The sequence below is a fragment of the Haemorhous mexicanus genome, chromosome 2, assembly GCF_027477595.1.
Source record: "Haemorhous mexicanus isolate bHaeMex1 chromosome 2, bHaeMex1.pri, whole genome shotgun sequence".
NCBI classification, from domain to species: Eukaryota; Metazoa; Chordata; class Aves; order Passeriformes; family Fringillidae; genus Haemorhous; species Haemorhous mexicanus.
The window spans coordinates 4,759,707-4,774,183 of NC_082342.1; the positions used below are offsets into that span (position 1 = coordinate 4,759,707).

The 14,477-nt window shown below is 44.0% G+C and overlaps 1 protein-coding gene across 1 annotated transcript; it reads left to right on the top strand.

Annotated features, from left to right (window-relative positions):
* Positions 1–4,332: 4,332 nt before the first annotated feature.
* Positions 4,333–13,842, top strand: GPA33 (glycoprotein A33). Its single transcript, XM_059872221.1, has 7 exons — positions 4,333–4,502; positions 7,890–8,041; positions 8,916–9,126; positions 9,661–9,819; positions 12,091–12,204; positions 12,655–12,778; positions 13,209–13,842. Exons 1-7 carry the CDS (start codon positions 4,454–4,456, stop codon positions 13,291–13,293), a joined length of 894 nt encoding a protein of 297 aa, XP_059728204.1. The 5' UTR covers positions 4,333–4,453; the 3' UTR covers positions 13,294–13,842.
* The last annotated feature ends 635 nt before the right edge of the window (positions 13,843–14,477 follow it).

The window sequence follows — 14,477 nt, forward strand, 5'->3', positions numbered from 1 at the left end:
GGCAGGACAACTGTTGGCACCAAACCTTTATCAGCTTTCTAAATATAGCTGTCCTGACACTGGCTGCTGGATTGCACAGGGAAGGAATTCAGTGCCTCACAGACAGCAGCTGGTCAAGCACTTAACTCCTTCCCTGCTGTAGGCTGGATCATTTCTCAGTTGCAGGAAAGAGTCCAGAGGCAGTGAGGCTGGACCTCTGCCTGCAGAGAGCCTCCAGGCAAGGGGGATCCCACCAGGCACAAACTGGAATGCAGGTATGACCTCTGATATCCTTGGGAAATGCAGTGCAGGCTGAACCCACTCCAACCTAACGGAAAGTAAGCTACCTGTCAACTACCTGGACTTCTGTATTGACTTTGGCATGGTCCCACACAATATTCTTACCTCTCATTTGGAGAGAGGTGGATTTGATTGATAGATTATCTGATGAGTAAAGAAGTGGCTGGATGGAATCCAAACACAGGCAATGGCTCAGCATCCCAATGGGGATTGCCAACAAGTGGTGTCCCTCAGGATCCTGCACTGGGACCAGTACTGCTCAGTATCTTTAATAATGACACAGACAGTGAGACTGAGTCACACTCAGGAATTCCTCAGAGGACACCAGGCTGAGTGGTGCCCTGGATTCAATAGGGGCAGAGTAGAAGTGGGCCCATGTGAACCTCACGAAATTCAACAGGGCCAAGTGCAAGATCCTACATCTGGGTTGGGGCAGCCCTCAATATGAGTACAGGCTTCAAAAAGGAAGCCTCTAGTTCCCAACTTCTGACCCCCCAGGAAAGCTCACGGGCCAGGCTGGCCCAGGACAGAACCAGATGAAAGTCTGAGTGTTGTTTATCTGTACTGGGGGCTCCAGTTGTGAGTCATGCAGAAACATCCCACTGTCGATTCCCTTTGCAAACAAACAAGCAAACCAGAAAGGAAGTGGAAAATGAAACTCACCTACCTCATACCACAGATACCTTTGGTGCTGTATCAAGCTGGGCCTGCACACCTCCTTCCTTCTTGCTTGAGTGCTGCTTCCCCACATGGGGATGGGAGCTGTGTCTGTAGGGATGCCACATCATGGCAAGGAAGAGCTGTGACACAGCCACTCAAGCCTTGGTGTGCTCACAGCCCAGACTTGTGTTAATGCAGGTAGAGAGATGAGTGAGCAGGGAAAGGAGAAGGTGGTATACTGAATCTTGGGTGTCATAGCAAGGGGAGGAAGGGATGGCTGATTGAAGAGATCCCAACAGTTTCATGTACAAAAAGAGGGTGAATTGTGTCGATCCTGCAGATGCCTCCTCTGGGTAATGCAATTTCTAGCTGCTTCTGCAATGCAATGACCATGTGTTCTTGTTAATTACTGCTAATTGTGGCAAGAAGTGGTCTCAAGATATTTGCTTATAGACTGCCTTATATTAGAGAACAGAGCTTTCAAAGGACCTAAATGTTGTGGGAGCACATATACCACTGGCATCCAATAAAAGCAGACACTTTTAAAAGTCACTGAGCTGCTTCTGAAAATCCTGTTAGTGAATCTTTGGATACAAGTGCAGCCAAGGATGGCGAAGGCTCTGCCATACTCACTGCAACCCCTCAGATATAGAGATGGTGAGAGGACCCTGTAGGTTACAGACTTGTGGAGAATACTCAAAGCAGGCAACCTGGCAGCTCTTCCTCACTGCTGGCCACAGGTTGTTGGGTTTTGGGATCAAGGTGACCATACAGAGCAGAGGCAGAGGCAAGGATGACAGAAATCTTTGCCAACGACCGTTTGCAAGTGCAAATGTAGCAAAAAGAGCTGTAAGTGGCTGGGTATCTGTCACTGGTAATTAATGTATTCATTCATAGATGACCCTGAACTGAACACAAACAGGTGCTGTCCTCTTAAGAGGGAAAGGTGGGATCTTGATGTTCCTCCTTCTCTTTACTAGCAGGAGTTACAAAGATTTATAGTGCTAGCACGCTGTCACCTGTGCATATTCCTCATAGGCTTTCACAGGCAGGCCTTATCAGAGTGTGTACTTTTGGCAACACCATGAAGTCACCCTGGTTTTGTACTGAAGCTTTTCATGTCAATGGCAGTTTTATTTAAATAACATAATAATATCCCCTAAAAATCCTATATATCTGCAAAAGGATTCCCCAGAGCTGCAGCCATCAGCAAAAATAATACTTCAAACGTTTGCATTGCCCACAGGTGAGGGATGAAGAAGTTGATATGCAAAGCTTTGGCAGTGTTGCTGGTACCAATGGCATCTCTTTTAGCTGTGGTGCCAATGCTTGTGAGCTTTGGCAGCTCATAAGAAAAAGGGAAAGAAAATCAACCTAGAAACAAATATAAAATCTCTTAAAATTGCCCACATTAAAGCAGTCAGCTCCTGAGACCCCCAATAAGAGCTGTCAGGGAAAAGTGACAGGATAAAAGTGCCTAAATACCTTTCCCAATCTAGGCTTAAATAACTAACAAAAGCTGTAAATGTAGAGCATCTTAACAAGCATCTTAATATCAGATTTCTGTAAGTATCAGGTGCTGAAGCATACGCTCTCCACAACACCTAGGAAACCAGTCTTAGCCAAGCCTCCAAAACAACAGAACATAATCCATCTCAGTGCCAACTTATTTACTTGTGATGCATCAGAGTGGCTGATAGAGGCAGAGTAAAAATCTCCCCACCAGTGAATCACTTTCATACCAACACGAGATGAGGCAGTCCCTGTGACTATTCACTCTACCATATTTCCCTGTCTGCCTGGCTGAACAAAAGCTGAGACTCATCATGTTGTGAAACTACAGATTCTTGGAATGGAAGACAAGTATTGATGCCCAAGAGGTACCATTCAGATTTCTCTCTTACCCCAACTGATTGGGATTACTGAATTTTATGAGACAGAAAGAACTTCCCATCTTTAAGACTGCCATCTGTCCATCAAATTCAACTGAAATCAGCCAAGTAGGTTTTGAAGTTACTGGGAAGAAGAGAGGAAAGAGAAGTTGTATAAATGATATACAAGAAGAATAAAATTTCTGTACTTTTACGTGCTATATTTTGCTTTCTGCTAACAGTCTGAAGAGAACTGAGGTTATACATCAAGCACAGAAGTACAGATAGAAGGTCCTTTCTATCAGAGGGATTGGATTTCCAGGTACTCTTAAGTTTCATTGTCTTGGAGGTATTTTGAACAACTGCCATATAGACCAAAAGGCAAATCTTCAGCATGGCTTCTGGCAGAATTACCACACAAGCCTGAGGTCAGCACAAGAGCAGGATACAGATCTGTGTTACTGCACTAAACACAGCTATCCAGTGTCAACAACTACTTTTGAGGAAGCCTCCTTCAAAATCCTCAACAAAGTTCATCAATAATATACTGCACTATATGATAATGTCATCTCAAAATGATGTCTAAGAACATGATGTCCCCATCTAGATGCCTGAAATGATCACTCACACCCTAAAAGTGACTTTCTCCCTCAAATGGCTAGAAATGGAGCATAGATGACTATCCCACATGGACACATCCCTCACTGCCTAGTGGCAGTGAAGTGTTTAGAACTGCCCTCAGTTAAACATAATGTCAGATGTTTGTCTCAGCTGCCATAAGTCCCCCTTTTACTCGTCAGTCAATTATAGCAGTGGTTATTTGTGACTTCCAAGTGCCCATCCAGAGCATGTGAGCAGTGCTGGCTGTGCAGTGCCCATGCCTTGACAGACCCATCACCAGAGTGCTGCAAGCCACGGGCCAGGTGATCTGTCCAGGCTTCTGCAGCAGACAGGGAGCAGTACCTTTGGTACCTGTGCCTGCTGTGCAAGCCACACACTGGGCAGTGGAACAGTGAGCATCAGAGAGTAAGAACCTGGCTGAGATACTTCTAAATAGAAAATCTTTAAGAGATTTTATATTTAGATAACTCATTAGTCATACAACTCCCATGTATTTGTATGAGTATTTAGAGTAAATGGAGTTAGGCCCCTCAGGTCCTTAAAGCCTGGATGTGGGCTGCTGCCTGCATTGCAAAACTCTTTAATACCTTTGTAACTCTGTTCCTTAATAAATATTTGAGAAAAATGAGCTTTATCCTCCCCTAGTTGCCTGTCATCACATGCATGACTTCAGCTGCACTGCACACTCCACTCCCAGTCCCACCACACCCTTCCCTTGCTCTGTGCACCTGTGTGTTGGGAGAAATGGGGAAAGGCCATTTAATTGCGGGAGAAAGTTCACAACTGGGGAAGGAGCTCACAAGTTTACAGTGAGCAGCAAGTGATGTCAAAGCCTACTGGTGATGTGGCTTGTCATTCTGGCTGGGAGGGGAGGGGCAGGCTGGGGCAGAAGCACTTTTAAAAGAGACTGAGGAAGTGAACCTGCGATGCCACCGCAACGCAGCCCTTCAGGGAAAGCCAATTACCTACCCAGCCTCCTGGAGATTACAAGGAAGAGCACCTTGAGGTGAAACAAAGGAGAGATGAGGGGGACGGCAATGAAAGGACTTGGGCTGTTCATTTTCAGTGCAAGTGAGTACTAATTTGGTTATGTCCTCAAGGGTTGGGGGGAAGGAAGCAGCACTACAAAGTATGAGGACTCCAGTGCACTTTGTATGTCTCTTTTTTGTTTAGTGAAGGTTCCTTTGTGCTTATGGCCAGACAAGTGTGTGTACCATCTCTGTGTTAAATGTCCACACACAGGCATCTCACAAACTGTTAGGAGTGGGAAAAAATGCTGTTGTTTATGAAGGTGGAAAGTATTTTTCATAAACAGTTTTCTTGGTTTCTGTTAATACAGTATTTATCTCTGAAGAAGGAACTTCCTCCTCTGGAAGTCTGAGTTCCACTGCTTTTTATCCTGTCTCATATTCTTCTATCAGTGTTCCTACACCTCATTCCAGGCTTCAGACCAAGCTACACACATGGGAATTGCTTGGGGTTTTTTAACTAAAAATCCTGAAAACCTCACTTCAACAATAAGACCCACAAAAAGGAAATTCACAAAGTTTAAAGTAACCAAAAAATTGGATGGGCTCCACATGCAACAAATGTGACTTGGGTCATGGTTTGATGATCATTATGTAACTTCTGCAAAGCCATTGATATTCACTCTTCTTTTTCATGGTTCTCACCTTTCATGCTATGTAAATTATGCTCCTTTTTTTTTGCTTGATCAGAATCTCAATTTATTTCAGCAAACAAAATATTCCTGTAATTGTATTAATTGCCCTTCAGTCTGTTAACAATTACTCAGTAAGGAATGTGAAAGTAGAAATGTCACTTTGATTTTCTTCTTCCTTTGTACAAATCTCTAAGCAGAGGGAGAGAAAACCATTCTCATTTTAAAAAATGTTATAAACAAACAAAATGTCTCTCGCATTTTTTAAAATGTCATAAACACACAAAGTGATAACACACAAAAAAGTAACTCTAGGGCTTAAATCTAGGTGACATTGTCTCTCATAGTATGTAGGCTATTTGTCCTATCTCCTTTTTTGGAGTTCTGTCAGAATTTGCTTCCCCTGCCTTCAGCCATAATTTGAATAGATTATGTTTCTGTTCAGAAAAAAATCCCCAACCTTTGAAGAATAAACCACAACTTTTGAACGTGCTGACTATGAAGTGAAACGTGGTGAGAAGTCAGAAGGAGGAAATGAGCCTGAGTCAGTGACATCCCAGAATGAAACTGCTCCTTCCCTGAGAGAGGGAAGGTCTTTCTGAGATGCAGAAAGAGATGTGGGTGACAAATGAAGAGCACCAGTGTTGGGTTCAGCTGCTCCCCAACTCTGCACCAAACACGTCTGGAAGAAAAGAAAGATCTCATTTATTGTAGGATTTGACTCATCCAATTGGAAGAAGGAAAAGAAGTCTGAGGGTTGGGTGGTTTCTTTGCCTCAGGGCTGTGTTTATAACCTGTCAGTGAACCCCAGCCCAGTGGAACCAGTTTCTGAGTGACAAAAAGATCAGGAAATGGGTTTTGCTCCATTTCCTAGTACAGACAGTGGTGCTTTTCACTTAAATGCAGGAAAGCATCTCTATCCAGTCACAACAAGCAAGGAGAAAGCTTTCACAGGTGTCTCTCATATGGAGAGCATATGAAAACAGCAGTCAGAAAGAGCCCAGGGGCTATGCAAACATGGGCCTTGCCCTGGGTGCTCCAGGGCAGGGAAAGATCTGGGAGTGGCTGCAATAAAAGCGTGCTAGAAATACTTTGCCCTGGTTTCCTTCTCATAACTGTCAGCAGTTGTAAATGAAATAATCCCCAAGAGAACAGAAGCCACTCCTGCCACATCACAGAGGAAGAGGTGAAAACACACCTCGCTAATGAACTGTGGGAGCCCACAGAACAACTCGGTCATTGAGAGCATGCAGAACCATGGGAATTTAAAAGCAGATCCCTGTGCCAGCCGTCCCATGGCACCTGTGTAATTACCTGAACTGTCACCCCAGGTTCTTAGTGCAGTGACAACACAACCTTTTGGGTCCTGACACTGTAATTTTCTAAGGGAATCTTGTTCTTTGCTAGTCAAGGATCTGGCAGCGCACAGCTTGCCAATGGCATTCACTTACTGACCTAGCGCAGAGGGCTGTGTGCTCTTCCTGTCTAAAAAAAATGGGTATTCACAACCAGTTTGCAACTCAGGGTACAGTCTAGAAATCCTTTGCTCTCCCCCATTACACTTCTAGACCTAACCTGGACAAAGATATGGCAGAATGAGGACCAAAAGTTTGCTAGGTGGCAACTTTTCAGATGAACCTCTCCAGGGAACAGTGACTCAGCTTTCTGAAGCAAACCTTCACCACCACATGCAGCATGCCCAGCATGGGGGAAGCCCTCCTCCTCTTTCCTCCTTACTGCACTACCTTCCTCTTTGCCATGGGAGCACCTCTGAGCAGCACTTCCTTCCTTGCCATTTACAGTTTTCCCAAATATTTTCCACAAATGACAGTGCCATTAAAAAAAGAAACAAAACCAAAACCTCAAAGCAACAAACCCAAACACAGAACTCACACAAACTGTTAGGAGAAAGCAAGTATTTTTAACCATGCATTCCCGCAGGCATGAAGGTCACCTATGGCAGGGCAGACATAAATGTCCAGCTCAATTCTGAGAATAACAAAGACCTGCCCACCAGGCAATGATCAGACATGATGAATTAAGAGCAAGTCAGAGGGAATTCAGTGTAAAAAAACCACCTGCCCTGTGCCCTACGTGCTTCCCCAGGGCACAGAGGGATTTCTGTTTTATTCAGCTCTCAGCTATTCCTGCGCTCCAGAGGCAGGAGCTAGAGTTTTTGAACAAAGGTGACTACTACCTTACTCATTTTTAGAAAAAACTAAGAGCTATTCTTCCCTTGTTTCTTTCAACAACTCTTTGCTTCTCTAGGTTTTTCTATTTTCAGGGATGAAAAACATGAACAGGTTTTGATTCCCTAGCACAAAATGTCACTTTTCTATGGATTTGGATCGAGGCAAGTTATTTGACAGTTTTCCTGATCCTTGAAGTTTGACAATATCAGTTTGTTAGTTTAGTCTGAATCCTTAAGACTGCTGATGCACTTGTAGTATCTGTTTATCTGTCTCCCTCTGTACATTCTGAACTGTCAAAGAGTGTCAGTCACACTGAAGGAGGGCTCAGGAAAAAAAATAAAGCATCTTTCTAAACTCCATGGCAATATACGAGTAGGTGAAGAAGAGGGAAGCAAGGAACAGAGAGCAGAGTTTAGCTCTAAGCCATACTGTGCAGCAGCTTCCCAGAGCCAATCAGCTGCAGCACACATCACCTCTTGCTCAGTGGGGAATGTCCAGGATGACAGGGAATTAGGGGCTATTGTGGCATCTAAGGAAGCCAAAGAGACTACCATGGAGTCCAGATGTTGTTGTTTTTGCTGAGTGCAGCATTTATTCTCTTCCTAGTTCTGGTATCTGCTCATGCCCTCACTGTGGAAGCGCCTGAGAAGCAAATTCAAGTGGCAAGAGGAAGAAATGCTACCCTGCGCTGTAATTTTAAAACAAACTCAGCTGTTGACAGAGGAGACCTGGTTGTCTGGAAGAAAATCAATAGCAAGGTAAACTGAGCTGCATAAAGAAACAGATGAGAGGGCATCCAAGAGAGGGGGGAGAGGGAAGCTGTTTGTGGGAATGGATGTTGGAAGAAAAAGACTTCTTCCAGACTTTTTTTTAATCCCAGAACTGCGCAAACAGAAATGCTGAGTCCAGATGCAATTTATTCCAAATTTATTCCATAACACTAGGCAAGCCCCCAACCCTCTTACTCCTCTCTCTTGGTCTTAAAACTGTTTTCTGGGGATACATCACTGTATGTACTGTGGGGTTTACATCTATTAAAACATGCGAAACATTCAGATAATTTCTAAAAATATATGCATATATATAAATGTGTATGTCTAATACACATATCTTTGATACAATATAATAAGTTTTAAGTTGATGACAACAGTACACAGAGAGATTCTTGAGGTCTCCTACATCCATTTGAAGTATTGGAAGGTTAAGAAACTAAATTTTAAAGTTCTTCTTGACTGCTTGGGAATTAGTGAGAGGGGAAGCAGCCTTTGGAAATCTCCTTGCAAGAACTGCCAAGGGTTTCTTCTCTGGACATCCCTGCTGGGAGAGTTTGTGCAACCATAGGGCAATCTGACTGACATGTGTCTCAGACAAGTCTCGGGTGTCCTCTCCTCATGGTGAGGAAAGGTGAATAAGCCCCAGCAAAAGAAATCAGATAAGGTGTGAGAAGGGGATTCCAGATGGAAACGGAGATCCTTTTGAATTTCTATGTTTTTCTTGGCCTTTTCTCTAAGTGCTGCAGTTTAAAGTCCTCTTTTCCAAGCTACTCCTTAAGAGTGGGCTGATTGATGGAGTTAGACGGCAGACTGACACAGAAGAAACAGGGAGTGACGCTGTGCCCTCGCTCTGTGCCAGGTTGACGCTGTGACGCGGTACTTCGACGGGCTCGTGCAGTATGGGGAGGGCTACGACCACCGCATCCAGTTCAGCGGTGACGTGGACAGCGGGGACATCAGCATCACCATCGGCGCCGTGACCATGGAGGACAACGGCACCTACGTCTGCAGCGTCCGCCTCCGGGCTGACCCGCCCCGCGAGTCCGCGCTCCTGGACCTCTTCGTCCTCGGTGCGGTGACACGGGCACTGCCACACTCCCGTCGCACACATCTGCCCTTCCTCTGATGTCCACATCTGTTTAAACAGATTTTCTAATAGCAAAAAAAACTGTCATTGCCAATTCCACCTCTGGTCTTTTCCTACTCCTGTGGAAGGACGCTGGCATGCGTAGAGCAGGCAACTCCCTCAGACACCCAGCTGTAGAAAACAGCCTTTAGAGCTGTACAGCTCACTCTCCTAATAACCCAGGCATCATTACAGGGCTTTCCTCATCCCCCCTGTGGCCTGTCATACTCCAGTTATCAAAGGATGGCTCACCTAGCACTATTAGGCATATCCCAGGAAGCATCTTGCAATTCCTTCTTAGCTTTCCAGTGCCAAAAAGGGAGAAACAAATTAGATCCAAATTCACTTTAAGTTCCTTTAAGAAGAAAGTGGCAGGTGCAAGACCAGCCTCTGCTTGCAAGAATAAAAACCACAGATGTAAATTGGCTGAAACAAGAAACTGCTTCTGATTAACACAATTCCTCTTTCCTTCCTTCAGTTGCACCATCCAAGCCCGAATGCAAGATTCTGGGGACACCAGAGTATGGACAGACAATCAACCTGACCTGTGCTTCTCACGAGGGCTCCCCAGTGCCCAAATACACCTGGAAAAGCTTCAATGTGCAAAATGAGCCCCGTCTGCTACCATACACAGAAGGTATGAGAAATCCAAAGACATCAAAGCATTGAGGTCTCTGCAGTTGAGGGCTGGAAAGATTCTAAAATGCAAATACAAAAACACTCTTGAGGCTTATTCTAGGATGTTCTCTGAACAGGAGTTTGAAAAGTTGTCCTTTTGATACAAGACATGCTCAGGAGTAACTTAGCAGGGGGAAAAGGACTCTTCCCTGAAGTAAGAATGGTCAGAAAGGCTTTAACTTCATCTCTCCCCTAGTGAGAAAGCTGGATGGCCCTGGAAGCAGCCAGAAATAATTATTTCTCAGTTGCTGGGAGTAAGACATAACATGAGGAACAACACTGAGTTTTCTGTCTTTACGTCCCAGCTTGCTTGACAATGAGCAGATCTCTTTCTAAACTGAAGGAAACAAAAGCTGACTCTGGAAGCTTTCTTCCAGAGATGACCCCTCACCTAGAGGAAGAGGATATGAGAAAGTTACACCATTGCTACTTTGAGCATGAAAAAGGCTTCTGATTCTTTAGGACTGACACACAGGCCCTAATATTTTATTTGCTTTCATTTTGAGTCAGAATCTGGAAGGAAAAAGGAGTTGAATTTCCACAACAGGACCTTGACAGAACTATTTATACAAAAATGAGGTTTTAATACTCTTCTAAGTGTATCAGTGACAGAGGACTCAGATTTACTTCATTAAACAACTTGGTTTTTTCCTGGCCTGTCTAGCTTCAGGAAGATTAGGTGTCTGTACCTACTGTTCCTGGTTTAAGGGAAGTAAACTAAAGATGATGAGACTCCACAGGATATTCCACACTCAGAGCCCATTCTTGCATAAAATATGTATCACCAGGGGCAGGAACTTTATTCATTTCACTGGCCACTAAGTGGTGCCAGTGCATCACACACAGCCCTGAGCACAGCCAGACTTGCAACAGCAGCAGCTTCCATTGTCACCCTGTTCTCCCCTGGGACAGGAGTCTCTGCTGGCCCATTCCCACCTCACTTCTGCTTTCATCAGAGCACCAACTGTCCCCAGGTGCCCCAGGCTGGCTGGGTGCCCTGTTGTCACTACAGGCAATTGCTTCTGTGCTAAGCAAGTCCCACTGCTGCAAAGCATGCAGAACCCCTTCAGGAGACACTTCAGAGCTCACAGTACCTGACCCACATTTTTCCCCATTTCACTCACTCAATCACTTTTGATTTATTAGGAGCATTTAAATTCCACTTCTAGACTGAGACTTTGAGAACTACAAACATTACACACACACACACAACCCTCCCACCAAACCACCACCAGGAGGGAGACAAGTAAACACAAGGAGTGTGTAGAGACTAAAAGAAACTAAAAATTAAAAATCAATCAAGCAAGCATATGGCCTGTCATTTCTCAGCTTGCATGCTCTTCTACTATCTGGCACTAGGTGCCAGCAAATCCTAAATATAAAAAAGTGAGATTCCCAGGGAAACAGCAAAGTCATTAAAAAGTATTCAGTCTTTTGCTTTCAGAGAAGGAATCTGGACCTCTCTCACAAGCCAAAAGCACGGACTACACATACCCATATCAGCTGGAGATGTAACAAACAAACTGACTTGCCTGAGCAGACAGAGCTAAGCTTCAGTCTGTGCTTCTGAGCTGTGAGGCTGGACAGAAAGAATCACCATCGCTGCAATCCTGTCACTAGAGTTCTTCTTTGTTTATTTACACAGCCTGTGTGGCTTCTCCCAGACTAGAAAACATTTCCCCCCACTGCTAAGTAATTCATATCTGAAATCCTAAGAGCTGCAGGACTGAAGAGGTTTTTCTTGTTGAACAAATTAATTCATCAAGACGGCCAGTTCTCAGAGCCAGGTCCTGATTTGGGCATCTGACATTTCTCAAAATCCAATGCCAAAAAAAACCAAAAAAACAAAAAACCCCAAAAAAACCACCACAAACAAACAAACAAACAAAAAACAAAACAAAAAAAACACACCAAAAAAAAAAACCAAAAAAGCTTTCTCTAAGCACAGACACTTCTCTACCCTCCACCTACAATTTTCTTTCTAAAAGGAATGTTCAAATACCACATGTTCCCTGTAATCAAAACAGTACACTTCTGTTTATCCTCCCACAAATCATTCTAAAACCTAGGGATGAGCATGGCAGCTCCTCAGCAAGACAGAGCAATCCATCAGCTTTAATAACCTCTCATCACTCCAACCACCCTGGGCTGGAACTGGAGCACTGCTGTTGCCACTTCCTTCCCTGCTTTTATTCTTATCTTTTTTGGCCTGATTTGTGTTTCACAACAGGGCAACAAATAACTCTGAAGAACATCTCAGCAGACACCTCTGGCTTTTACATCTGCACTTCAACGAACATCGTGGGAACGGAATTCTGCAACATGACAGTCAGCGTTGTACCACGTAAGAGATGGGGCTGCCTTGGGGAAGAGAAGTACCAGAGAGAACATCTCAGCTCAGAGTCAAAGCGTTAAAGGAGGGGAATGTTACCATTTGGTTTCTGAACACCTTTAAGAGAGACCCTCTCCCCTCGTTTACATGCTGGTAGAGCACTCACCAGCTCACTGGGTTAGTTCAAAAAGTGACAAAAGCTCTGTAGAGTCAGCACTGAATTTGCAATGTCTGAAACTAAACTTTATAGACAAAGAAGAGCAGGTGTTCAGATCCAGGGACCCCTCCCTGTCAGTAGCTAACTGCTCCTGTACTACCCAGTACAGAATTATTTCCAGTTGCTGTAGTCAAACATATGAGGCTTCCACTCAGTCTGGCTCTGGTGGGGGGGTTTGAAGTGCAGTGATTGTGCTGATCCCCTTTGACATCACTGCCCCTGCTAACTCCTCCCTTCCCACGCAGCATCCATGAACATAGCTCTGTATGCTGGCATCATTGGGGGAGTTGTTGCTGCCATTGTGGTGATCGGGATCATTGCCTATTGCTGCTGCTGCCGGGAAAGCAAGGACACTGACTACGAGATGACGTGAGTACCTCTCCCTACAGCAGTGAATGGAAGAGATGAAGGGTTCTCCTCCTCCCTTCAGCATCAACAGATGGAGTGGAAAACTGGGGAGAAAAGAAATCTGGGAAAGCATGCACTGCTTTCTCCTTTCAGTGTCCACCCCAGTGGCTCCCATCTCTCCTCATGGGAGATGCCCAGGAGTCCCAGACACTTTTGTGTCTCTGGGCAGAACCAAATTATTCAAACTTTGGATGTGAATTAGCACACATGCTATGAAAAATAAACAAGTAGCTCCCACACCTCCTGCATTACCAGCAAGACTGAAGTTGTGGACTTCAGCTGGGTGCAGTTCTAGATCAGCTTAGAGCAGTTTAAAAGTATCCTAACACAGAATCTCTTCAGCAAGGTTTCTGGCTGGTTTTAACATCTCTACTCCCAAACAATGTTTTAGGGCACAAGAAGACAGAAATGAACCCTCCAGGCAGATGCCTACAAGGCATGATGAGAGTGTAGGGGAGGATGTGGAGAATGAATGAAGAAACCACTGCCATCTCCAGGATCTGCTGAGGCACAGACATCACTGTAGAAAAGAAATCAATCCCTCTTTCTTACTGCAAGAAGTTGAATTATAAAATGAAAGCCAAGGGCTCTGCCTTCGAGTTCTGGGAGAGAACATTCTTGCTTCCCTGGAAATAAGTGCTTGATGAACAGTGAGCAGTAACACTCACTTTCATAGCAGAAAGATGCACATGGAACACTGCTGCACCCAGTCATCCAAAAATAACCAGTCTTCCAACTTTCTGAAAAAAGAAACTATCAGGTCTATTTGGAGAACAGAGGAACAGAGCTGCTGATGTATCCCCAGATCCACAAAAGGTCTGAAGGTCACCAACTGCATTTCATCAAGGAAAGGTGGTCTTGTTTACTGAGTCATGCAAATGTCACAGCTTTCACCACTGTTCAACACAGGAACTGTTTTTATGGAGGTTGAAGTAAGATGATTTTTAAAGACATTTTGTTAAATGTGTTTTTTGTATGTATTACACATACACATATAAATAAATATATGGAAAAAATAAAACCCATCAATGAACAGTGAGTCTCCTATTTGGGACAAGAGTGCATAATAACGTCACAGATAAGGTAAGAACTTAGATGGGCAGCTGAAGAGAACTGGAAACATTCTAGTAGCCTATTTACTGTCAGACTCCTGGATTTCTGAGTTCTAGCTCCCAGAGCTCCTAATTTTCATTACATTTCATTTCATTACTTTTTCCTGCTGATAGTTGCATGGGCAAGTCAGAAACAGTCCATTGCTCCTGCAGCTTCTGAAAAAATGACAATGTGAGAGCATGTACATGGCAAGTACATCCTTAATTTAAAAAAAAAAAGTGGGGGTGAGTGGAAGGAAAAAGGAAAAATAACTTTTTGTTCAAAACTGTAACAATTTAATCAGAGGCACTGCATTTTATGTGCAAGATGTGGAGGGAAATCCTACCACTGGTATCTTTGGAAGAGAATGGACTGTACCTCCCCCAAAGACTATCAACGGGTATTAAAGCTAATTGAAAGCTTTTTTTTTTAAGATACTTTTGCAGTAAAATATTTATCCTTTCAAAACTCCTTACTGCATCTCCAACTTTGGGAGTTTCAGCAATACCTCCCACATACCCTTTACCCCCAAACAGTTACTGTAATAAAAATCTAAAATTTAACTTCA